The sequence below is a fragment of the Squalius cephalus genome (assembly GCF_949319135.1).
Source record: "Squalius cephalus genome assembly, chromosome: 1".
NCBI lineage: Eukaryota > Metazoa > Chordata > Actinopteri > Cypriniformes > Leuciscidae > Squalius > Squalius cephalus.
In genome coordinates, this window is record NC_137122.1 from 8,625,170 (window position 1) to 8,652,745 (window position 27,576).

Sequence of the window (27,576 nt, forward strand, 5' to 3'; positions counted from 1 at the left end):
AGGAAAACAATTCAAATCAACGGTACATAAAACAGGTTGGAAAAACGAAGAAAAACAAATGTATGTACGCTTTCAGCTGAGCAGGGAGACCCTGGTGGAGCCGCTGGACCGGGATGGGCTCCACAATAGAGACCCTGGTAAGGCCTCCTGCTGGTGGGACATCATCTGGGACGCTCTCCAGAGTGTTTGACTGCATATTTCCACTGTCCACTAAGTTGTCTACCAACAGGTTTGCAGGGCTGACTCAATCAACAGCTGCCATGTACCTGAGCTATTTTCAGAAAGAGGGAAGAGTAAAAGAAATACTCACATCCTCAAATCAAACCTTACAATTCTCTTACTTGCCTGTTACAAATAGTCGTGGTCAATGGGAACCTCCTCCAGGGCCTCTTCTGCAGACAGCTGGTCTCGCCACAGAGCACCACTGACTGTCTCCAAAACATGCTCCCCCTCATCCTCTGCATCCTCCTCCTCGTGCTCATCCTCTGCATCATTACATTTTTTTAAAAATAAAGAAAAATAAAAAATAGGGGGGACCTAGGATGATAACAGCACTAAACACTAGTCAAGAGAGTCCATTACCACACTCTGAGCTACAAGGAAACGCTGAACATTTGGACACCATGTTTCACTTCCTCAAATCTGCTTCACAGCTTTATCAGCGCTTTAACCTGTTCTGAGAACAGAGCTATTCTCTGAACGTGTTCAAATCATCCTGCAAAATCACCATCATCTGGAAATCACACTGAATGCTGCACTTGAAGTCCATTTCAGAGTCTTGCATATCTGAGCTTTCTCTATTCTCCTGAGTAACTCTCTCAGTTAAATGATCTATAAGAGATCATCTGAGGTTTTGCATATGTGATAGTCCTATTTCTCTTTATTTTGCAGATTTTAAACACACATAAACACTAACATTTTACATGAAGCATTGCCTTTATCACATTTGCTGTCGATGAATAAATGATGTTACTGCCATGATGGTGTTGTTCCAGCATCTACCAGCAGAGGGCTGATGAGATTATTCAGTCAATTCCTGACCCAATCCCAGAGGAAAACAGTGAGGATCAGGCACTCTTTTAAAAAGACTAATTTCCAGCTATACTTTTGGACTCTGCTCATATATATATCATAAAAAGGTGCTTGTATCCAGACTGTTTAATGTACAAGGGCAGCATGGATGTTCTTCCACAGCTCAGGAACACTATCAACAAAATATTATCAATTAAAATAATTGTTTTATTCACACGCTCAAACACAATACAACAATGTGTGCGGTAAAGTGCCTTGTTTAATTTTGCACATCTTCTGAAACAGATCTTCACACAAACCAGGAAGTGACATCATGGTTTAAATGTACTGAATTATGTAATATTCTGTTTCATAGATGATTTCAGTTTATTGACAATAAGAAAAAATAAAAATCATTATCAATAAATAAGTTTTGTCATGTTTGATGATTGATTAATCTCTCACTGAACTCTACACATGGTCTGTTCTGCTGGTTTCCCTGTAGCTCTGATTACAAGATCTGCCTTCATACGACTGATTCTCTCACTCTCAGCCTCCTTTATTGCTCTCTCCCCCTCCTTTATTGCTCTCTTTCTCCTTTATTTCTCTCTCTTTCTCCTTTATTGCTCTCTCTTTCTCCTTTATTGCTCTCTTTCTCCTTCATTGCTCTCTCTTTCTCCTCTATTGCTCTCTTTCTCCTTTATTGCTCTCTCTCTTTCTCCTTTATTGCTCTCTCTTTCTCCTTTATTGCTCTCTCTTTCTCCTCTATTGCTCTCTCTTTCTCCTCTATTGCTCTCTCTTTCTCCTCTATTGCTCTCTCTTTCTCCTTTATTGCTCTCTCTTTCTCCTTTATTGCTCTTTCTCTTTCTCCTTTATTGCTCTCTCTTTCTCCTCTATTGCTCTCTCTTTCTCCTTTATTGCTCTCTCTTTCTCCTTTATTGCTCTTTCTCTTTCTCCTTTATTGCTCTCTCTTTCTCCTCTATTGCTCTCTAGTTTTTACAAAGAAAGATTACATTGGAAATATTGTTACAATTTTTATTGTTGTTGTAATTGTATAACCTTTTTTAATAAAATACCAACAAAACAAAAAAATTATATATATATATATATCTCTTTAAATAATTTTTTTTAAGCTTTATTAGTGACACATTTGGGTAGAGAATATATTGGGTAGAGAATATATAATTCCTAATCTGAAAATACAGTATGAGAACAATTAACTGCACAATTACTAGAAATGTTTACTTTGGATATTATACAATTTGCAAGCAAAATTTGAGGAAAAAACAACAACAAAAACTGTGAACCAATTATATATATTGTCCTTGCATTATTTTTTGTGGCTCAGTCACATGTCTGAATGAAAGGCTCATTACGTATGCAGCCTCATTATGCGGGGGCCCATTGTCTCCTCAAGTGTGAATCACGCCCATCCAAACAAAAAGTGTCGTACAAAATTTAAATCAATGTATTGTTTTATGTGAATGATTAGGAAGGATGATTTTCACATCATTTTGAAGAAAAAACTCTAGGCGACAAAATGCATTATTCAGACGTCTTGTGGACACATATATAGTATGTGTTTTGTGGCCTTATTTCAGAAATTTTCATTTTTAGTTTTTTTCAATAACCATGCATAAACATTATTTTCTCAAAAATACAAACATGTACATACATGTTGCTCACATATTATGGTAGCCCTGTTTGTGCTAAATAGAGTGAATTTACACCTTTGCCATTAACATGTTTATAAGCAACTGAAAAAAGCACAAATGTCAGGGCATGTCAAAACATCTCAAGGACCCCAAAAACACCTTAGACCCCAGAGGGTTAAACTCCAGTATATTTTCTGCCATTCGGATTGAGTGACCGGTTTGTGCTCCTGTTTAAACTGCTTCACTTTCTCATGCAGTTTCTGCTTCTGAATCTCCTGAATGTGTTTCTTTGACTCATCAAACATGTCATTTGTAAAGTGTCCACCATCTTCTCTATTTTCCTCATCAGATCTTTGACTTGTAGGTATCCAGCAGACTTATTGTCCAGACAGAAGAACCGGTTTCCACAACTCTCTACAAGTTCTTTAAGATCTGAATCTCTTTCCTGTAGAAACTGATCAATGGTTTTCTTTAAATGTTTTTTTGTGAGTAAAGAGGATTAAAGTGTATTTTTCCATCTGTTCTCCAAACACTTCTTTGAGCTGCTGTATTGTGTTTTTCTCCTCCTCAGTGAATCGACCCACTTTAATCACGATAATAAAAGCATGTGGTCCAGGAGAGGAGTATGTTATGCATTTCACTACTTCAGTTTTAACCTCCTCATTATTAAGTTCAGTATCATAAAGTCCAGAAGTGTCGATCACTGAGATCTCTTTACCAAACCTCACTGTAGTTTCTGACTGACACCATTTCGTCACAGAGTTTGAACTGGTTAAAGATTTAAACAGGTTTACTATTAATAAAAATCATCATCTCCACAGAAGATCACCACTCGACCTATAACTCAACCTAATAAGTTAGAAGCACATACCTTATGAGTGCGATCTCCGGAAACCAAATCAGATTTTAAACCAAACCAAGGCAGACAACACACATGCTTGGAAGCTGAGGGCTCGTTCAGTCTATCGGGAGGAGAAATGCTGAAACCCGTACTAGCCGCGCTTTATTCAGTTTCACCCAAACCTCTGACTGTACACAAACAATCCTGCCTTTACAATACAAGTGGATGCTTAGATAAAAAACACAATCATGGCTTTCACCTTCCAGAAGAGGAACAACCTCAACCCAATGCCAGCCGCAGGACTTCATACACCACCCTCAAAATAGGCTAACGTTAGCTACGACAACCCAGCCAACATCACCAAACATACCTGGATGGCGACTAAATGACGACACGGGAAGAAAGGGGCGGTGACTCGTGATGCCAATCACTCTAGCCAGCCAGTTTATATACACTCTACTGCATAGCACTGATAGGACTAAACTCAATGAGTAGACTAACCAACCACATGCAGGCAGGAATAATTTCATTGGACCTGCCACATAAGCCTGTGTCTGAAGTCAGTTGTAGTTCTTGTGTTTCTCTTTTCTTCAGAAACCCACTTTAAGAAAGAAGAGGAACTGTTTTCTGAATGTGTGAGAATTCACACCGGTCCGCCTAGACTGGATTCAGAGATGATCACAGCTGTGTGTGGGTTAAACCAGTCCGGTCTAACTAACTGAGTTCTGAGAACTAACCAGCGATGACATGCGTCTGAAAACACTAGAGCTCAAAGCCACAACACAAAGAGACTGTCACGCAGGTGTAGAAACACACACAAAGATGAAGATGTTTAGGTAGGTTTAGGGTATAGTGCAGGTGTACGTTATTTCAAAGCGTGATGGTTAATCTTTTAGCGCTACTCACCGGACATTTCAACACAGATCTGCAATGATACGGACAAACTTCGACGTAATAAAACGTTGTTTTCATGTTTCATGATATTCATGTTCATCTGTTCTGGAAAAAAGACTAAACACACTTTTAGCGCCACTCACTGGACATATAACTTTGAAACTGTTGTGAAACGTGCACAACGCAACGTATTTTACCGTCTTGCAAAAATGTTGCCACAGGAACGTTTTTCACATGAGCCAGGGTTGCAATATTGACTTTTACAGCTAATGAAATTCAAAATAGCCTTTAAAGCATCTCTGAATCGCTTTAAACAGCTCCGTCTGTGTCACAGCACACAAAACCAGCTGACCGAGAATTATCCCCGTCAGAGCGGCTCGTGCCACTGCCAAATCCACCGGCCAAAGGGAAAATGACTGGCATTTGGTGTTTGTAGTGTTAATAAAGGAGTCTGGATCTGATCTATTTCTCAGGGCTGGAGAGAGTAAAGCAGAACATTATAATCCATGTGTAGAAACTCTTCCTGAAGACATTTAATATCTGCTTTACAGATGCTCATGAAGTGTGTGCAAATACTTTCTGTTTAACCACTGGAGCTGACGTCAATCATTTCAAAATACTTTAAATATTAATTTTCTACAAGTTAGTCATGGATATTGGAAACCAGTGTTTAAGTCGTTTTCGCGGATCCATGTGAATGGGGATCGTTTGACATTATTAGTAATAACATTAGTTTGCTGCTTAAAAGGAATAATTGTACCTATTTCTAGATTTTAACGTCATGTGGAAAACTGCTAAAATAAAGAAATGAGATTCACTCATTTCATGAGAACAGAGGAAGTGAATAACCAGAGGAGGAGCTGATGATGTGTAGAGGAAGAGCTGTAATTATTTATAATGAAGAGAAAGACTGACAGAAACACAAAATGGCTGAGAAGTGTGATCTGTGTCTGCTGGGACTGATCATTCTCTCTTCACTTCTCACAGGTAAAGACATCTGTATTTTCTCTAAAGACATTTAGTGGAATTAGTCTGGAAAGAGTTCATTTGAACACGCTCAGTTTATTCTTGCACACATTCACGTTGTGATCTCAGAGTTGTGTATTGATACACACAGATCATACTGTATTATTCCTGATACTGGACATAGTGTCACTCAAACATCTGATGATGAAGAATTATCTTCATATTAAGAGTGTGTCAGTGATTTGAACAGCTCTCTGATAAAGACTAATAGTTTATTCTGGAGAGAGTGTTGTTTGCTTTAAGTGAGGAAAAATACTATGATTTAAAACTTCTGCTTTTTATGCTGGTATGTTTTATGTTTCATTTATTAATATATATCATAATGATCACTGAGATATACTGTGTTTCAGGAACCAGTGGAGTGGATGATCATGTGTTCATCAGTTCTGGTGAAAATGTCTCTCTGTCCTGTAATAATGCTCTTTCTGACTGCAAATCTAAAACTACGTGGAACTACTCTAACAGTCATTCAGCAGCAGTTGAACTGATTACTGGAGGGATAAAGAAGAACGACACAGAGAGACATGAGAGACTGAGTCTGGAGTCTGACTGCTCTCTGAACTTCAAGAACGTCACAGAAGAAGATTATGGATTATACAGCTGCAGACAACATGTGAATGGACAGAAACAAGGACATGATGCTGATGTTTATCTGCATGTTCTTCATGGTAAGTTTATGATTATGTGGTAAATTTAAAAACTCAGATGATGATTGAAGAGTCTGTGATTTTTGTCTTGTGTTCAGTTTCAGTGTCTTCATCATCATCATCATCATCATCATCATCATCATCATCATCCTCACAGACTGAGATCAGTCCAGGCCGCTCTGTGACTCTCTCCTGTCAGTTGTATTCATATACTGGATTTTATTATGATGAATTCTCCTGTGATGATTGGATTCTTTATACGGGATTTGAGCTGTTGTGGGTGAATCAGGCTGGTGTTGATCTGAAGACAGACTCCAGATATCAGATATTATCATCATCAGATCACTGTATCAGGGCTCTGACTACAACACTCCTGAATGAAGATGACAACAGAGAGTGGAGATGTCAGCTTACTCATGGAAATCAAGTCAAGACCTCAGTCAGATACACTGTCAATTATTCAGGTGAGAAAACAGTGTTAGAAGAGCCTCATAATGTCAGTAACACTAAGGTCTATCAGTATCACTGAACCAGAACAAACTGAGGGAACAAAAGCTTCTTTGACTCTCACAGAAGAGTAATTCAAAGCATTGCTTCAAACTAATGAACTGCAGTGAAGTAACAGTCCAAAACGCGATGCTGGAAATAATACAGGATTTGAAACTTGACAGCAAAAATATTAACTTTTTATGTAATATGATGATCAAAGTTAAAATATGATGGTCATATTGTACAGTATTAATGATCTGAACTAACATTCATCTTCACAGCTCAAGCTGATTCAACGACAGCAGTGAATCCAGTCCACATCACACACTCTCAGGATCCCTCAACTATAAACACACACGTTTCTAAAGGTACATCATCACTGTCTTTCTCACATCAGTGCTTTTCAGAGCATAATGCTAGAGTTATCTTCAGTGTTAACTCATCAAAATATGACTGTCATATTCTACAGTATGATTGTCACACTGAGTTGTTGTTTTTGTTTCATTTCGTGGACTTATATGGTGTGTCCCAATTAGCGTACTTATGCATATTCTAGGACATGTTTAGTATAAACAGTGAGAGTAGTGTGTTCATATAACACTCCGGTTCTTTCACTCGATTCTCCCAGAAAGCGTCACATGAAGACGATATGTTGAGCTCATCCATGCAGCGCATTCACTGTAGATACAAGAAAAACACCAAACAGACATAAAATACTGCTCATCCACTCACAAAATGATAAAAAAACATACATGTAAAAGCAAACAAATATACAAAAAAAAAGAGAGAAACACAAAATAAGCTGTACACTCGTAATGCTCAGCAACAAGTTTAACATATAAAATGTACTCGGTTACTAACGTAATCTCGGTTCTCTCTAGAAGAGGGAACAAGTATTGCGTAAATTGCTTACGCTACGGGTAAAGTCATCTTTTCTTGAGATATTGAAGCCAAAAATTATTCTAATTTTGTATTTATTGTCAACGCGTTGCAGCAGCTAGCAGACCTAGAGCGGGCTAACTAGCGCTGCTCATTGGCTGCTCTGCGGCAACCGCAGTAGTCTATCACTGAGCCCTGCGTGACGTCATGCCCAAAGCGCCCCCACACGTCATAACCCGCCAGAATGGGCGTGACTTTGCGTATAAAAGGACGGGCTCGGGAGATGCTTACCTGGTTTTCATCGACTGAAGCGAGACCAGCTTGAGGCGCGAGCACTGCAGGTTACGCAATACTCGTTCCCTCTTCTAGAGAGAACCGAGGTTAAGTTAGCAATCGAGTACGTTCTCTTACGAGAGGTTCTCTCGTATTGTGTAAGTTGCTTACCCCTTGTCAACGCCGAGCGCGCCAAGCATCAACCACATATAGTCCCAGGGGGACACCCGGGGGACACAGATTAGTGGGAATAAGACGGCCAACTTGAGTGGGCCAGTACATGTACATAAGCACACAGTATCATGTGGCAGGGAATTCAGAGTGGCACAGCCAGTCCATACTGAGAAGGGAATATCTACCCTTATAGTCCAGCTCAACCAGGGGAGCTAGGATTAATGTGAGAATAGCCTGCGCGCGAACGAATCTGAGCAGAACATACTCGTAACTTAGACTGACAAAAGTCTAGCCTGCAGGGCAGGAACTTCTAGGTTATAAAACATAACAAATGTAGAGGGGGAGGCCCAGCCTGCTGTCATACAAATATTGTGAATAGAAATCCCGCTGGACCAAGCCCACGAAGCGGCCATGCCTCTAGTGGAATGAGCCCTGATGCCCAAGGGGAACTGCAGGTCTTTAGACGCATATGGTGCCACGATAGCGTCCACTATCCACCTGCACAGACTCTGTTTTGAGGTGGCAAGGCCCTTGGCGCGCCCACCGAATGAAACGAAGAGCTGCTCTGAGCGCCTGAAGGTGGTGGAGCACGTGACGTAAAGCCTTAACGCCCTAACAGAGCAAAGGAGGTTAACATCGACTTCGCTACCAGATCCTGATAGGGCCGATAACGTAATCACCTGCGCTTTGAAGGGAGTGCCAAGCACTTTGGGGACATAACCATGTCTCGGCTTGAGGATGACTTTAGAGTCATTAGGTCCAAACAGGAGACACGCAGCGTCCATTTATTATCCATGCATGCAGAGACCAGCGGTCTGGATGAGGATGCCAAATCGAGCCGCCGGCTTGAGAGAGGAGATCCCTTCTCACCGGAATTGGCCATGGGGCTAGGTCCGTCAGCCGCATTAGCTCCGGGAACCAAATTTGGTTCTCCCATCGCGGGTCTATGAGGAGCACCGAGTGGCCAGCTCCCCTAATTCTCCTGATTACATGTGGTAACAGCGAGATCGGGGGAAAAGCGTACAGTGGGCAGCTGGGCCATGCTTGTGCCAGCGCGTCCATGTTCTTCGAAAAGAACATTGGGCAATGAGCGTTGTCTTTTGACGCCAATAGGTTTGCCGAAAAGGCGCCACAGCAGCTGGACTGTTTGAGAATGCAGGGACCATTCTCCTGGAGGAACGTTGTCCCTGGACAGTCTGTCTGGACCGCTGTTCAGGCGACCAGGCACATGCGCGGCTCTCAGCGGGAGCAGGGAGTGCTGAGCCCAAACAAGGAGGCGTTTCGCCAGAGCATTGAGATTTCGGGATCTGATACCGCCCTGGCAGTTCACGTAGGCCACCACTGACATATTGTCCATGCGAACCAGGCACATGGTGGCCCCGCAGGCATGGGCGGAAGTGCCTCAGCGCATTCTCAACCACTATCATCTCCAGACAGTTTAAGTAAAGGGCCCTTTTTCAGGGGAACAAGGCTGCCCGTCCGGAATGAAGCGGCCAAGTTTCGAACACGGCGCGCACGCTGTGTCGACAGGCGGGCCGTCATAGACACAGAGTCCAGTTCTATCCCCAGAAAAGAGGCTGTCTGACTGGGCAGTAATGAGCTCTTGGTCCAATTGACCGTGAGACCCAAGGTTTCCAGGTGGCTGAGAAGCAACGTTCTGTGAGAATTTAATTCTATCTCCGACTGTGCTTGTATCAACCAATCGTCCAAATAGTTCAATATTCGCTTGCCCTGACTTCTGAGGGGAGCGAGAGCCGCGTCCATGCACTTCGTAAATGTAAGGGGTGCTGGGGACAGGCCAAACGAGAGGACGGTGTATTGATATGCCTGACCGTCAAAGGCGAATCTCAAGATTGGCCTGTGATGGGGTATTATCTGAATCTGAAAGTATGTCTGGTCGTGAGTATTTTGAAAGGTCGCCTCATGAGAACTTTGTTCAAATATCTCAGATCTAAGATAGGTCTGAGAGCCCCATCCTCCTTTGGTACAAGGAAATACCGGCTGTAGAAGCCTGACTCGCTCTGGGAAGGTGGTATAGCCGGTGGCTTTGCTATTTCTGCGCGAAGTAGGTGTGCTACCTCTTGATTCACTTTTCCGTGCTAGAAAGCGCGGAGGATGGCGAGCGAATTGCAGCGTATAGTCCCGCTTTAGCCCCGCTGTATTCAGCACCCATTCTGACACTCCCGGAATAGCTTCCCATGCTTTTGCGTGCATAGCTAGGGGTAGAATGGCCTCTCGGTTCCGGTCGCCACACTGCGTGGGCTCGTGAACCTGTATCTGAGGTATCGGCGCGGTGAGCGCGCTCTCGATGCTTGAACACAGCGGCACGCTGAAAGCAGCTGGGCCAAAGAGGCCGGACGGAGAGAGTGGGGCGTTCAGAAACACGACTCGCTCAGCCTCCCTCATGTCTGCAAGCGTCAACCAAGGATGCCTCTCCGTAACGGCCTGGGCCGCGGATTTAGTAGCGCGAAGGGAAAGGTCCATCGCGCTCCTTAAATCCGTGATGATGGACTGGTCCGCACCTTTCTCGTCCCACTCACGGAGGAGATCGGCTTGTAGAATTTGAAGCACTGCCATCGAGTGCAGGGAGGAAGCGGAAGAGAGAGTGTGTGTTCGCGCAGCGGAGAACACACACTGGCAGAAAAATGATACTGATGCTGGATAGTGTAGCAGGCACGGATGGCTGAAGGCTTCCTCAGCCTCTGTCCTAAGCTTGCTCTGTCGCTTGCTTCAACGGCGGCGGCTTCTTCTCAAAGATCCAGCAATGCGGAGAGCGTCGCTGAAGAAATGAAAATCAGGTAAGCAGCTCCCGAGCCTGTCCATTTATACGCTAAGCCACGCCCATTCTGGCGGGTTATGACGCGTGGGGGCGCTTTTTGGGCGTGATGTCACGCAGGGCTCAGTGGTAGACTGCTGCAGTTGCCGCAGAGCAGCCAATGAGCGTGCTAGTTAGCCCGCTCTAGGTCTGCTAGCTGCTGCAACAATTGATAATAAATACAAAATTAAGGATGATTTTTGGCTTCAATATCTTGAGAAAAGATTACTTTACCCGTAGCGTAAGCAACTTACGCAATATGAGAAAACCTCTCGTAAGAGAACTTCAGTTATTCATCAAGTCTGGGTGTCTTATGACCTCAATATGAAATAAACTGATTTAAAGGTATAGCGGAGGATTTTCTTTTTCCGGGTGGGTAGTGTAAACTATTGGTCCACCTAAGTGTCAATCATTCTGGTGATATGTTTACGTAAGGCCGTCGTACGTGCTCGTCCCTGGCTCGTCCCTTAGTTTTCGCTTTCTGCGCATGCGCACTTTCAGGTGTTTATGTGTGGTGAGCTAGAGCTAAGCCATTCATTGAAGCTCGCCGTTTCACCGGGTCCTTTGAAAATGTCTGAGGGTCGCAAGAGAAAAAGTTTGTACGAACTGTATGAGAAGAAGATAAAGGCATCAGAAGAGAGAAACAAGTACAGAGTGTTTTTGGGAGATTGTTTCACACGATGGCGTGCGCTGATAACACAGGTTGGGCTTCCCACTGATGCCTCAGTCGCGAAGTTTCTACTCGACAGGTAAAGTTTGGCATGCTATTTGGAGAAAAAGTGCAAATCTTCTTTTGGAAAGTAATCTTGTATGAGCGATGCCGACAGCAACTTGTAAACAGAGCGTGCACGAGGAGAACCTCGCACACGTTAATAGGCGTTCCCTCTCGGGAGCAGGGTCAGGGAGAGTGTTGCGCATGTGCATTTTTTCAAAAAGTGGAGAGGGCGGTTCTTATCTAAAATTCGGAAAGATCCTCCGCTATACCTTTAAATATCTTTTGAAAATATATATATTATATATTTTTGACCTTAAAGAAAAATACTTATCTCTGCCAACATTTTGTTTCTGTCTGACCGGAGAAAGTTTGTCCTGCCATTCACCTCAACAGCTCAGATGAAACTGAAGAGAAAATGGCCGACCTCAATTTCTTACTCTAAGGCTGCGTTTACATCCACTTTTTTACTCATCCCTCGCTGATGCTGCATAAGTACCCACTACTGGAGAGCTCTTGAAATGTGTTTGAATGAAATGCTCTAAGCCCTTGATCACATGTAATCTGATATGGAGCTGATTATAAATTATAAATGAGTTTTACACGCCATTATATAGGCCTGTATGTATGCTTGGGCTGTTAGAGCATTGTTGTCACCATTGTTTGGATTCATATGTTGATTCTTGGTGTCTCTGTGTGTCTAAAAATCCCATTATGTATTTAAAAACCTAAATCCAGAATGTCTGTTTTGTTGCAAGAAAGTGTTGTTGGTGAATATAGACTATTAATACAATAATAATAATAATAATTCATTACATTTATATAGCGCTTTTCTCAGCACTCAAAGTGCTTTACATAGAAGGAGGAATCTCCTCAACCACCACCAATTATTAATAACAAACAACCACTTTTACCGTCACCATAATGGTGGCCAAACATTTTCAATAAAACATCAACATCTAAACCATAGATGTTGGCATTATGCAGAGTTCACACAGTAGTCGGGTCACTGTTCTTTTCACACTGCACGACTATCCAGGGTAACAATCAGTTGCTGGTGTGTGTGTTCACACTGCATGACTTTACAAAAGAAAGAATCGCAGACAACTTCTGTCTGGTCCGCAAACTACATTTCACAACCAAACACACGCGAGAAGTGATGAGGAAACAACGCAAGATCACACGTGTGTGAGACCTAAATTGTTATTAATAATAATAGCCTGCAAGAAGATTGCAAATTATTTGTGCGCTGATTTGCAGCAAAAACGAGAAAAAAAATGTTGCTGCTGGTCAAGCAAATGTTTTGTGCTTTATTTCTGTTTGATATGATTGTAAATATATCTCTTAAAATGCTGAAATTCTAGTCTATAACTCCTCCCCGAACATCCCGCTGTCCTGTATCTTGCTCTCTCATTGGCTGTCGGTCATCGCTGATGTAGTTTTCAGTCAAAACACATTCACACAGCAGGATTGTGAATCGCCGACAGGTTCACATATTTAGCAAAATATCTCACGGGTGTCTGCGATTCTCTCAGATTGCGTCTTTGATAATTCACACTGCATGATTGTCACTAATATGAAAGATCTCACAAAACCTGTTGGCGAGCGAAAATCAGGCTTAATATCGTTCAGTGTGAACTCGGCATAAGGCTGTGGCTTAAGTCAGTTGTAGTTCTTGTGTTTCTCTTTTCTTCAGTGATTCTGCTTGTTAACAGCAGGTGTTCATCACTAATGCTCAATCATCACTTTAATCACTTTATCATCTCATTAACTTTAACTCTGATTCAGAGTTACTTTAACACTCTTTAGAGTGGGATCATGTGTAGGATTCTGGGGATTTTGCTGTGTGTGTTCTCATGTTGGATTTCTCTCTTTAGTTTGGGAAAATAAAGTTTAAGCTGCTAGGTTTGCTACACCTCACCTCTTCTTCTCCTCATTCTGGATATTATTATGATGCATCTCAACTAACATTCATCCTTGTTTCCTCAAGCTGATACACCAACACCAGTCACAGACTCTCAGGATAATTCGAAGAAAAACACAAAAGGTACATGATCACAGTCTTTTGTCTTTGTCTATAATTGTCCCCAATCTGCCCTGTCCGTCTCTGACTCTGTGCTCGATCTCTTCTTCAGTCATAGTGATTTCTGTCGCTGCAGTCGCTGTTCTCCTTCTTGCTCTTCTCTGGCTGATCTGCAGAAAAAGAGCTGGTGAGTTTTCAGATTTACTCCTTTACAACAATTAACCTCTTAACCAGGGCTGGACTGGGACAAAAAAATCGGCCCGGGCATTTTTGCCCAGACCGGCCCACTATATGATCATAAACACCACTCATCTTTGCACGGCCTTAAATATCTGCATACCAACTCCTATTCATTAAAACCACTAATGCCATTTAATGAGTGAGTATAGGAACGAGTGAGAGTTAACAGATGAAATAAATCAAAATTTGATATTTATTAATACAGTTGAACTATACTCCACAGTGGTGAATCCTAAAACAAGCTATAAGTGTCTCTGGCATAGCAATACAAGTGTTTCTTACAGGATTTTTGTTAAAACTATGGTGGTGGGACCTCGGTCCTTCTAGGGGGGTTCGGGGGCATGCCCCCCCGTGAGAAAATTTTGTGCATTTTAATGTTAAATTCATCAATCTGGTGCACTTTGAGAGTTCAAAATTAAAAGCTCCAACCCATATTCAGTGTGCAAATTAAACAAAGAAAAATTCAAACCTCTTTTACAGTGTCTACATTACACCTACTACATAATAATAGTTATAATATTAATCCAATGACAGTAATAGCCATATTTTGTAAAACAAATGCACTAAAAAATAAAGGAAACTTTCATAATTAATGTTGTACCAATTTCTATACTTGAAAGAGATAAGCACATGATCTTTTATTTTGACGCAAACTGCATTAAGCTTTTATTTTGGCGGAAAACATGGTTTACAAACGCCTCTTATTAAATTTCTAGTGAATTGCGGTAATCGTCAACTATGCAGATGTGGAAATAATGCCTAACTGGGTTATGGGTTCCTACACTCATGACATGGCCTAAGTGTTTTGAAAGTAGTTCTGCTTACCGCGGACTCTACACTCTCTCATCTCTCTCCTGATCCTCCGTCCTCACTATCCTCATCTGCCACAGGAACTGATGAAGGTCAGAAAACATATATTTTGACACAGTTTGTAAACAGTGTCTGCTTTAAGGGCCTGGTTCTATTTTTTCACGCTATTTATCTGCACATTCCTTGCGTTTCTTCTCCATCTATTTTGACAGATACACACTGACACTGCTGCACGCTCGCTCACTCGTTTAAAGTTGTGATTGGGCCAGCCCAGTGTCAATCAAGAAAAGAGCCAATGGGCCGCTGATCTACGTGTTTCATGGGCTGGTCTGTCAGAAAAAAAAACTAACACTGACTTTGACCAATGCATTACACTGGCACAAACCCAGCGCCGCCAATTAAGCAAAACAAAACAAAACGAATGGGCCGCCGATGTACAAATTTTATGGGCCGTAAAAAAAAAAAAAAAAAATTATGAGTATGAGATATATCGGCCCAAAAAGCACGTCGGCCCACCGGGCAAATGCCCGGTATGCCCAATGGCCAGTCCAGCCATGCTCTTAACCAGCGCCCCTATTTTTGAGAATTTTCAGAAAATGACATACCCAAATACAAATGTCTGTAGCTCTTAAACCCTATGGTCCACATTCATAACTCTGATTTTTTTTAAACTAGACACTTGAAACTTAGTTACACGAGAGTCATTATAACTCAAAGTAGCATAGGAACAGAATAAAACAAGGTCAAATTTACATGAAAGTGACTCGCAATTTCTTTGAATTAAATTCACTTAGGGAAAAAAATTATCAGACTTTTATGTTAAGGGCCTGAAAACACCATAAAGATAAAACTGAATGTCTGACCATGTTTAGATTCAAATTTGAGGATGATACTCCCAAAAATGTAGTTTCTGTAAGCTTTTATTCAAGAAAAGTATAGGCGTCCTTTCCAAAATGCAATTTGGAGACTCCAAATGGACACCTGGCACCCAACACCTTGACATAAGGAGTAAACACTACATAGGCCTACTACATACATGTATATCAATTCAGAACTGTTCTGCCCTTCAAACTACACAAGAAAAAAAACAATTTCAGCACAACATTTGAACATTTGAACAAAATTACCTTTATTTTGAACAATTCTAAGAGCAAAAACAGTGATTTCTCACTACATGTATAAACATTCCAGAAGTGATCGTTTTCAAACTAATGTATAAAATATATAAAAAGAAAACAATAAATGTTTTAGAACATTTGTAATTGCAAATTGTGGTTTTTACTCAAATAAATTGCAATAAACTGATAATTATAATGAATATCCTATTACTTTCTGCTGTTCTTCGTCGCAGCTCCTCTTCATCTTCATCAAAAACACCTCCAAATCTCTTCTGTAGTCGACGATCCATGATAGAGATGCTCAGATATATGTTTTGGAGTAAATCCGTGCATTTATGCAAGCTCCATGTGTCAAAACATTGCGTGTATATGTGTGTTTACAGTCTATGGTCGGCGAACTATGTGTGTGCGAACTTATTTACACCGTCTCACAGCGCTGTGAGGAATAATAATAATGGAAAATGTCCCTCAGTAGTGCGTATATCGAGGAGCGAGCTGAGGAATGGTGTAGTAAGTTTTTTCATTTATGGTGTAGTAATCTGGTTTCTGTTTATGAATGAATGAACGGCAGAGATGCGCGCTGTTTACCACAGCTCACAAAAAGACAGTTTAAATTTAAATCGCGTGTGTGAATGAATGAATGATGATGTTTTAGCAAACTGTATTGCTATACTGAGATGAGTAAAATCGACTGAAATATGTTGAAATAAAGTGTCTAGGTTTTGACATAAATGCAAATATAAATGTAATTTTACAAAATATTAACGATTTTCAAATACTGCTGTATTGAATGAACAGCTTTTAGCAAACTCTACTGCTATACTGAGATGAAGAAAATATCAAAAATTATCAAAAAAGAAGGATTACACTTGAATTGTTGTAATTGTAACCTTTTTAATAAAAAATACAGGGTAGGCCATTTATATGGATACACCGTAATAACATGGGAATGTTTGGTGATATTAAAGTCCTGTTTGTGGCACATTAGTATATGTGAGGGGGCAAACCCATCTTTATATATATATGAAGAGTTCAGATGCAAAAGCCTCTAAATGCCATCTGAAATTTTCTTCTAGAATGATCATTTTTATCAAGCTCGTATATTTAAGTTAGCTATAGGTGACACACCTCAATGAATGGCTCATTAAGTATGCAGGGACATTGTCTCATCAGGTGTGAACTACTAAATATGCATGATGCTGTTGGATCGTTTACGCCCCATCCGCATATTGGCTTTCCAAACTAAAAGTGTTTCGCAAAACTTAAATCAATGTATCGTTTTATGTGAATGATTAGGCAGGATGATTTTCACATCATTTTGAAGAAAAAACTCTAGGCAACGATCCATTAGTCAAAAGTCTTGTTGACACATATTTAGTATGTGTTTTATGGCCTTATTTCAGAAACTTTCATTTTAGGGTTTTTCAATAACCATGCATAAACATTATTCTCTCAAAAATGAAAACATGTACATACATGTGGCTCACATATTATGGTAGTCCTGTTTGTGCTAAATAGAGTGTATTTTTTTCTGCCATTAATATGTTTATAAGCAACTGAAAAAAGCACAAATGTCAGGGCATGTCAGAACATCTCAAGGACCCAAAAACACCCCAGACTCCAGAGGGTTAAACCAGAACATTTATGATTCAAGGCTACGCATTAGACAGTCACACCTCTATTATAAAGCAAAACTAATCACACACATGAATATAGGAATATGCATACATTAAAAGAATATTTCTATCCTACATTACATGAAAAGAAAGCGTTTGTGGGTGAGTGTGTGTCTTTGTGTGTGTGTGTGTGTGTGTGTGTGTGTGTGTGTGTGTGTGTGTGTGTGTGTGTGTGTGTGAGAGTGAGTGAGTGAGTGTGGACAGATCACCTGGGCCTTCGTTTGCAGGGAAAGGGGGAAGATTGATAGCAATCTTTGTGATCTGAATATATATATATATGAAGAACTCTCAGTGTAACACTTTCTGTTTGTTTTTAGGCATGCGCAATGGACGGTATCGAATTTCTGAATGAGCATTATCGGCTCTGTGCTTCGTCATAAGGCTTTGTCCGTGCTGGGCCTCATCAGCTGCTGTTCTGTTTTGGTTCTGTTTTGTTCAGTTTTTGGTGTGTGTTGTTCTGTCACGAGCGAGTCGTCTCGAGTGAAACATCTGATTGAATCGTCTTGAGTGAACCGTTCTAAGTGAGCTGTTCGAGTGAACCATTTCAAGTGAACTGTTTCCGGTGAACGGTGACTCTGTTTTCGTGATATGTTTTGAGTTTTTGTTATTTCCCTTTTCTCGTTTATTTCTTTACTTTACTTATTCTATTATCTTCAAAGATTGAGTACTTTTGAATCTGTGTTTTGTTTCGAATCCAATTATTGTATTAGTAAATTTATATATTTTTTTAATTTATTGTTTGTGATTGAATTATACTGCTGTATTTATGTGATTTTTCTTTGTTATTTTTGGGTTTGTTAGGTGACGATCAGGTCGGGACCAAGGAGTTGGTTCCGCCCTGGAATTGTATGATAATTTTCATTATTTTGTTGTTATTTTGTTTTGCATAACACTGCTCTTTAATGTTTTTTTCCTTTTGTTTGTTGGCAGGGCCTGGGCACCCGGGGGCAGACGCGTGACCAATTAGGTGGTAGGGTCTCACTGCAGTCGTGGTCTTCTCTGGCATGAGTCGTGGAGTGTGTGCTGTGCTGGTGTGTTTGTGCATTGAATGGAGTGCTCTTCATAGAGGTGATATCTTGAGACTGCCCCTTGGGTATGCCCAGGTTCCTCTGCAGCCAACTCTAGAACTTAATAAATTGAAGGGAGTGATTGCTGGTCAACACCTTTTATAAAAAAAGAACTGTCTTTTAACAATTAATAAAATGAGTGTTTTCAATCACCTATGTCTCTGACTCCAACTGTGGTTAGGATCTGTGTGTGCCTTAGCTTAGAGGTTATATTAAATTCTTGGGGCGAAATTCCCCAAGTGGCGTTGTCGGAAATAATAAACTGTATTGAGCATGGGTATAAATTGTTGTTCCGCCCAATGTTATATCAATTTGAGTCAACGCCGCGCCCGCTCTGCTACATACATACATATACATATATATATATATATATATATATATATATATAGGGGAGCGCGGGGCACAACGTAACACGGGGTTAGTTGTAACACGCTTGTTTTAAATACTTCCGCACATGCTTGGATGACGAAACTTGGTGTATTTACTAGTTGCCATATCAACACTATATAGAAAAAAAAATTCCGCCAAAATTATTATTTTTTTGGAAGATATCCATAAATATTTATTAAACCATAGCAAAAGTAAATTTCTTACTTAAGTTAATTTTTCATCTCTATTTTTTGTGTTTATTTAAAATAAGACAAATCTGATATTATTTTAATCTCCAAGATGTTATTTAACAGTTGAGATAGTTATTTAATGCTTAGCTAACTAGCAGAAGACACTAGCAGGGTTTAAATCTCAGTTGTGCAGGCGGGGCACGTTGTAACACTGCGTTACAATGTGCCCCTATTAGAAATATGCTATTATATTCTATACTTTTATTAATTGTATTGAGAAAACGTGAGAAAAAGGTGAATAAAGACTGAGAGTCAATGTTCAGAAATTACTAATTATTTATTTGTTTTGAACTATGTTGTATAGCTGTGTTTTCATGTGTTCGTAGTCAAAACTCAAAAATGAGTTTATATTTAATTATTAAAAATTGCCATTATTTTATATGAAAAAGTTTTTTAATTGTATTTTATTTAGAAAATATTTTAGTTTGTTTTGTATATTTTTTTTATTAGATCAGATAACATTTTAAGCTGTCATATGTTATGTTACAATGTGCCCCACACATGTTACAATGTACCCCACCTATGGGGCATGTTGTCACATTTAACTTCCAATCTTTCGGGGTATATCAAGAAAAAAGTATATACTGTATTAATAAAACAAAAACACATAATTGTACTAGACATGTGGGAAATTAATGTGGGAAAAAATAAATACTCTGAACTGTAAGTAGATTTACACAAACTGAGAAAGTCAAAAAGCGTTACTTTGTGCCCCGCTCTCCCCTATATATATACTAGCCTACTTTTACCATGCTGTGTTTTATTATAGAATATAAAAACATCCTCCTGTTGAACATGTATACAAGCACTGAAAGGTTGCCTACAATTCTAGCTCACATTTCATGTTTCTGTCTATATATACATGTACATATATGACATTAGGCTTAGTTCATGTTTACTCCAAACTCATTTCATAACATACATTTTAATCTGGCATGACCAGTTTAACATGTCTTACCTTAAAAATCTTCTCATCTTCAAATCGCGTTCTTCTGAGGTAAAACTGAGGTAAATTCAAGGTAAACAGCACAGCACAGCTTACAGTCTTCCAATCTCGATGAAAAGCAGAGAGGAGTAAGTTACGAAGTCTCTGCTTATTTGTTTCGAGGTGATGAGGGCGTTTACAGGTCTGCGTTTCTCCGCATGGATCATTTGCATGTCAATCGTTTGTGCGCGCGTGGGCGTGTTCAAATTAAATTTAATGAGGGCGCGTTTGAGAAAAAGTACATGCCACTGCTTTCGTATGGATTACTTAAAAATAGAATATTTGTTTTTTATATAATTTACATACTTTAAAAATAGAGATTCCAAGCGTTGTATAGACATGCGTTTCAAGTCTGTGTGACAAACATTCACTGAGTTAGACACTGTCTTTATTTGAGATGTGGCATTTTCTTCACTTCTCATTGTAAATCAAGCATTATCTGTGATCTCCTTACTCTCCAGCTCTAGCAGAGAGGAAAGAGGCCACAGTTTAGACATCATTATTATTATAAGAATATGAAATATTTTACACAGATTTCAATCAAGCCATCTTTGGAATTAAGAAAATACAATCGTACTGATGTCACGCTCGGAGGGAAGAGAGAGAGAGATGTAAATGAACTTAAAGATGTTTTTAATAATAAACTCAAAACAGAAAGGCTTCATTCAGAACATAAATCACATCATAAGAAATAATGCAAAAGCAAACATAAAACAGGAACCAACTTAACTTGTAGACAAACAGAACGGCGGGAAGACTGGTAGATAATACTGTGGTTGAAGAGAGTAGTTTGAGTCCAGTGTCTAACGAGTAGATCTGACAGTGTTCTGGTGAAAGTGCTGTGTATATATGGAGGTGCGTTGACGAGGAGCGGCAGGTGCAGGTGATTGGGAACGAGTGGGCGTGGTGATGGAACCTGACGGTCCGGATGTGTTGCTGACAACTGATAGGAAACAAGACACACTTTCATTCAAACATCTAATAGTTATAACAATTACATGAATTATATGGGATCTAAGCATAATAGACACACATATAGGTTGTGGACACAATATAGAATTATGTAGTTGAACAATGTTTGATAATAAGTCCATCAAGAATTGTTTTGGGAAGATTTTATGTATTTTTATAGGTAAAGTCTTAGTCTCTGTGGTTTTTCAATGGGGTCATTGAGAGTTACTTAAGAATAAGGAGGTCTGTTTTGTATATCTGTCGTGGGATCAAGCCTCTGCCGTTATCTTGATCGGGCTCTGAGCTTTGCCATATCTGAACCAATCAGTCTTTTCCAAACCATCTAACATTGACAACGTTCTTCCTTTAGTTGCTTTAGTTGGCCATAAAGTTTGTTTCAGAACAGCTGAAATTAGTTAGTTCAATCAACTCTGAGTTGACTGACTCTGAGTTAAGTGCATGCACCACAACTATAAAAAGCCATTATCAATGGAGCACAGATATTATGAGTTACCCATGGCAACAGCGCCAGACAAAAAGAGGTCTGCACCACTTTTGAATAAGAAACTATCAAGACTATAAAACTCGTCAAAAAACGCGCACACACTCCAACCACCTGACTGCACATTACATTTTTTACTTTATTGATTCTGCTTTTATTCGTAATGCAATGGACCGGTCAATGTGACATAAATGATGGGACTTTATGGGACATTTGCACAAAAATAATAAATAACTTACCGTATAGCCTATTTTATAAGTCGCTCCGGAGACGCATATTAGTCAAAAAATGCGCCACGAGGAAGAAAAAAAAATATATAGCCTAAGTCGCACTGGACTAAGTTGCATTTTTTTAGAAATTTATTTCATAAAAAAAAAAAAAAGTTACAGACAGTTCTCCGCCACGGACGTGAGCGCTAAAGCGGCACTGAAATAATGTTTTAAAACTTTCACAGAGACCTCAAACTGAAAGCACAAAGCCTGTCTTTAAATTTAATTTCGTTTTGTATTAATTGTATCTTAATTTCAATCGATGTTTCAACAACGAATTGTCTGGATTTAATAAGAAGTAGGCTAAATATAGGCTATTAGAAAATAGATAATCAGGACACGGAGGCGCTGGCGAACCTAGCTCGTCTCATAAATGAACCGAAACTCAGCGTAGGCCTATAAGCTCACAGACCTGACAAATATAGATAGCTTGAAATGTCTACTTTTAAGCAGAACAATTCAAAACGAAAGAAAACAGACTGCGCTGCTTATGCAATTCGTATAGCCTAAAATGTGCATTTCTCTCTGGCGCTGCGAAGATTGCGAGTCGTCAACTTCATCTGTCTAGCCGACACTGACATAAAAAAAAAAAAACTGTTTTATTAGTAAACAATTAAAATGTCTCCTGCTATATTTAACATATTTGCCTGTTCCTTACAAAACACTGACAGTGGGGTTTTTGACTGGGTTTTTTTTTTTTTTTTTTTTTTTGAGCAGCTGCAGACAAATTTTTTCGACACACACAAACACACAATATTACATAACACGCTGCGCTTATGTTTTAAAAAGATAATTTAACATATAAATAACCCTTTTTAAATTGCCCACTTAAAGTGTTTATTACAAATAAATGACTAAATGCTAAAAAATAAAACATTTTAATGAACAAACATATGCGTTGCATTTACAATTCTGTGAAAACAGGGGGTGCTGCAGCACCCCCAGCACCCCCACTTCCCGCGGCCCTGCCCAACTGTTATACTATCAGAGGTGAAACTGGAAGAACAGTATGTAATTCAACCAAATTTTAATTTTCATGTAGGTGCAATCCTGGTATTAAAAGAACATGGCAGCAGCTGAAAATTAAATATAAAAACACAATTCAATCAGGTAAGGCATATCATGGGTGTAGGCTACCTGACTTTACAAACATTTGACATAACTAAATAGCATCCAGTGTCCAGCAGTGCAGCAGCATTGGCTGAGGGAATTCCAGGAGGGACTTCATCAGAGCCAGTCACTCCCGGAGATCCAAGGGCCTTCATAAAATGTAAGAGGTTTACATACGTGTTATTTTTCATATAGGCTATTTTTGATATGTCCATTTATTTTACTTTGGGTTAGGTTTTTTGTTGGTCCCAACAGATTCTGATGGTAATATCTGTATTTTGGAGCCTCCTGTCCCAACAGAACCCCAGGCAGTTGTAAGTCGCCTACTCAATACACCAGCAATTATGACAAATAGTGTTATAAAGTGTACTCGACCAAATGCTCATCTTCACAGGACGATGGAGATAAAGAGTTTCTGCTGCCACAGAGAGGCCTACAGAGGTAATGCTAATATTATGTGTCTACACATCAAACAATCTACACATTCTGATTATTTCACATTTTTATGTGGAGTAGCCTATAGAATCTAAGTTTAAATCCAGGCGCGCAGATGGCACTGGGGACGGGGGGGACATGACCTTTTATTTTTTAGCATTTTTGGGAGGAGTAAAATTTACATATATGGTTGATGCATTTACACTTGTTTGTTCAGTTTCGTCTGGAATGCGGCCCAGACCACCTCCTGAAGTGGCTTGAGCGCTCGGATTCAAATCTGTCTCGAATGCGTTTTGGAGGGCATTTACACCTGGTCTTTTCACGATCGGATAGCTATCCGATCACAGAAAACTCATGAAGTGGCCAAGTGTAAACGGCCCTTATTTCTAAACTGAGCCGGTGATTTTCTGAACTGAAAAAAATTGACTGTATAAATGTCATATAAAGGTGACAAAGAGACAAAAAAAAAAATCACCTCGTTTTTTCAAAAACCAAACAATTAGTATTATTATTATTATTATTTGCACATAGGTACTTTGCTTTTTTGTTCATAATGATAGACTTTGTATGCTGAGATAAGCAAATGTTTAAAAAAAACATACTTTGCTGAAGACATGAAGTTTTGGTGGGTGATTGGCATACTAGTCAAATAACAGTCTGATCATGCATTGCTAGTGGTGATCAGGCAGGCTTTTGTTTACCTTTGGTCATTGTTGTTTATTCATGATTTCAAATAACAATCCCCCAATGGCTTTTTAATGCAAATCATTAACCCAAATTACGCAAATAACGAATTGAGTTTAAATCATTTGCTGACAGCTTGGTCCCCCCCAGTTAAAAAATCCTATCTGCGCCCCTGATTAAATCTAAGTATAAACAGGTATTCTTATCTCTCCCCGCGCCCCCAGAGTGTGGAAGAACAGCAGGAGGACGGTCCATCAACTTCTGGTGCACAGATCAACACAGTTCAGTGATTCTCAGTAAATGCCACAGTTTAATTCTGTAGAATTTGTTTAGAACTACATTATGTAACTCTAATCTACTATTATATTTTCAGTTGGCAGTTAAGGAGTTATATAGACTTCATCTTATTAAAAAATAGAAAAAAAAAACAGCAGTAAAAACAGCAATCAATAAATGTACTGAAAGAATGAATGAAGGTGTTTAAACACCACTTCCTCTTTAAAAAAGGGGAGGAGACCGAAAGAAACTCTGGGTTTACCGAAGATAACCTGCTCCCGACCAGGTTAGGTTCACAGAGTAAGTTACCATGGTAACTGACTCTGAGTATAAGTTACCTCTCTTTCAGAAACGGGCTTGACTTACTCTGCTTTCCTCAAACCTTACACAGAGTTTGAACTGGTTAAAGATTTAAACAGGTTTACTATTAATAAAAATCATCTTATCTCTACAGAAGATCGCAACTCAACCTATAATAAGTTAGAAGCACATACCTTATGAGTGTGATCTCCAGGAACCAAATCAGATTTTAAACCAAACCAAGACAGACAACACACATGCTTGGAAGCTGAGGGCTCGTTCAGTCTATCGGGAGGACAATGTGCGCGCCGGCGGTAGCTAAGCGCCTCTGTACTGAAATGCTGAAACCCGTACTGGCTGTGCTTTATTCAGTTTCACCCAAACCTCTGACTGTACACAAACAATCCTGCCTTTACAATACGAGTGGATATTTAGATAAAAAACACAATCATGGCTTTCACCTTCCAGAAGAGGAACAACCTCAACCCAATGCCAGCCGCAGGACTTCATACACCACCCTGAAAATAGGCTAACGTTAGCTACGACAACCCAGCCAACATCACCAAACATACCTGGATGGCGACTAAATGACGACACGGGAAGAAAGGGGCGGTGACTCGTGACGCCAATCACTCTAGCCAGCCAGTTTATATAAGGCTTGTTCGACTTCATGCAGCTCTGCGCAGACCGATCGGCGGCTGACTTGAAGCAGTGCATGCCCGTTAGAAATTTTGTCCGACTTGATACAGCGCCGACGCCACGTGACTGTGACGTATGCCATCAAAGTACCGCGAGAGCAATTCGAGAGTAGCCGGAGAACTCAGCCAGCGCAGCTTCTCAAGAGCGGCTGCACGAGGGCTGATGACGACACAGCTGTTCCACGATTGGCCGGATTCACCACATGACAACGATCACGTGTGTCTGTGTTTATTCTCACACCTTTAGTTCCTCTAAAGCTCACAAATCAGTTTTTATAACAGTAAACACTCGTTTCATGTAGTTGCGATGTTATATTTATCAAATTAAAACTGATTAAAAAACGTAGACTCCACTTCATTGATAGTAGCTTATGTTGAACTTTATTCTTGTTCAAACAGACGCTGTATGAAGCAGTACATTAAGTATTGAATGAAAATGTCTCTGAAACATCTGTGTATTATTTGGCAAATATTGCATTTATTTCACTTCAGCTGTGGTAAAGGTCACTACGGGAACCAGAAAGTGTCCGACTTCACGTCTCCGTTTGCAGCTCCTCCCCGCCTGCACGCGGCTACTCTCGCCGATCGGTTACATCCAGCCGCAGCCGATGTCGAACACACCTATACACTCTACTGCTTAGCACTGATAGGACGAAACTCAGTGAGTAGACTCACCAACCACATGCAGGCAGGAAGAATTTCATTGGACCTGCCACATAAGCCTGTGTCTGAAGTCAGTTGTAGTTCTTGTGTTTCTCTTTTCTTCAGAAACCCACTTTAAGAAAGAAGAGGAACTGTTTTCTGAATGTGTGAGAATTCACACCAGTCCACCTAAACCGGGTTCAGAGATGATCACAGTTGTGTGTGGGTTAAACCAGTGCGGTCAAACTAACTGAGTTCTCACAGCCAGCGATGACATGCGTCTGAAAACACTAGAGCTCAAAGCCACAACACAAAGAGACTGTCACGCGGGGTGTAGAAACACACACGAAGAAGAAGAAGAAGGCCAATAACATGCAACACACCCACTGAAGACGACACCGGACACTAGAATGAACCAGAACTGAACACAAATACAGGTGATGATGATGATGGTGATTGATGAGTGTAAAGCTGAAAATCATTAGTGTCCATGACAACAAAAGAGTGATTCAGGCAGACGATGATGAAACACAACGCGTCCAAACAAACCTGACAGTGACCGACACAAAAGACAACCATTACTGTGGACAGCAAGTTCAGTCCGACTACGGCATGATTGGTGTCATTGTTCTCGGTGTGACTCAAGAAATCTGTCAAGACCCGTTTCATTACAAAAGGAAAAAATAAAAGATATCTTATATTTTTACAAGGAAGAAATATCTTGAGTATCTTCAGAGCATGGCGCCGATGACACATACTGACTCTCATAATGACACACCAAGGTATTCATAAAATATAGCCAACACTGGCTTCATTGGAAAAACGTTGCAAAATGCAAAATACGCACCAGTATGTACATATTACTGCAGTTTCTAAAAGAAATGAAGCCTAGAGGCAGTAAAACAGCAAGCACTTTTAATTGTTTTCACACACATTTATGATAACTTATTAAGCTTGCTCAGTAGCTCAGCTGGAAGACCTTGGGTTCGAATCCCGTGAAAGACGAGTCATGATATAAGCTCAAAGTTCATAAATAATCTTAAACACCATGGCTACGAATACATTTTTATGTTGCATTTGCTTTTGTTAACACTATCGGGTAGGTTTAGGGTATAGTGTAGGTGTACGCTATTTTAAAGCGTGATGGTTAATCTTTTAGCGCCACTCACCGGACATTTCAACTCAGAACTGCGATGATACGGAAAAACGTCGACGTAATAAAGCGTTGCCATGTTCACGTTCATCTGTTCTGGAAAAAAGACTAAACACACTTTTAGCGCCACTCGCTGGACATTTCACTTTGATACTGTTGTGAAACGTGCACAGCGCAACGTATTCCGCGTCTTGCAAAAAATGTTGCCACAGGAACGTTTTTCACATGAGCCAGGGTTGCAATATTGACTTTTACAGCAAATGAAATTCAAAATAGCCTTTAAAGCATCTCTGAATTGCTTTAAACAGCTCTGTCTGTGTCACAGCACACAAAACCAGCTGACCGAGAATTATCCCCGTCAGAGCGGCTCGTGCCACTGCCAAATCCACCGGCCAAAGGGAAAATGACTGGCATTTGTTGTTTGTAGTGTTAATAAAGGAGTCTGGATCTGATCTATTTTCTCAGGGCTGGAGAGAGTAAAGCAGAACATTATAATCCATGTGTAGAAACTCTTCCTGAAGACATTTAATATCTGCTTTACAGACGCTCATGAAGTGTGTGCAAATACTTTCTGTTTCACCAAACTGGAGCTGATGTTAAT

The 27,576-nt window shown here is 40.1% G+C and overlaps 1 protein-coding gene and 1 pseudogene across 2 annotated transcripts; one reads left to right on the forward strand and one right to left on the reverse strand.

Moving 5' to 3' along the window:
• Positions 1-348: 348 nt before the first annotated feature.
• LOC307165880 (GTPase IMAP family member 9-like) lies at positions 349-4,420 on the reverse strand (annotated as a pseudogene). Its single transcript has 3 exons — positions 4,414-4,420; positions 2,833-3,459; positions 349-485 (listed from the first exon to the last, which is right to left on the reverse strand). The product of its transcript is annotated as a GTPase IMAP family member 9-like (transcript).
• A 1,329-nt stretch (positions 4,421-5,749) lies between these two features.
• On the forward strand, positions 5,750-27,382 carry LOC307165885 (uncharacterized protein; the record flags this gene model as incomplete). Its single annotated transcript, XM_079883937.1, has 7 exons — positions 5,750-6,095; positions 6,173-6,538; positions 6,845-6,931; positions 13,407-13,463; positions 13,552-13,626; positions 25,949-26,057; positions 27,301-27,382. 7 exons carry the CDS (start codon positions 5,750-5,752, stop codon positions 27,380-27,382), a joined length of 1,122 nt encoding a protein of 373 aa, XP_079740063.1.
• Between the last annotated feature and the right edge of the window lie 194 nt (positions 27,383-27,576).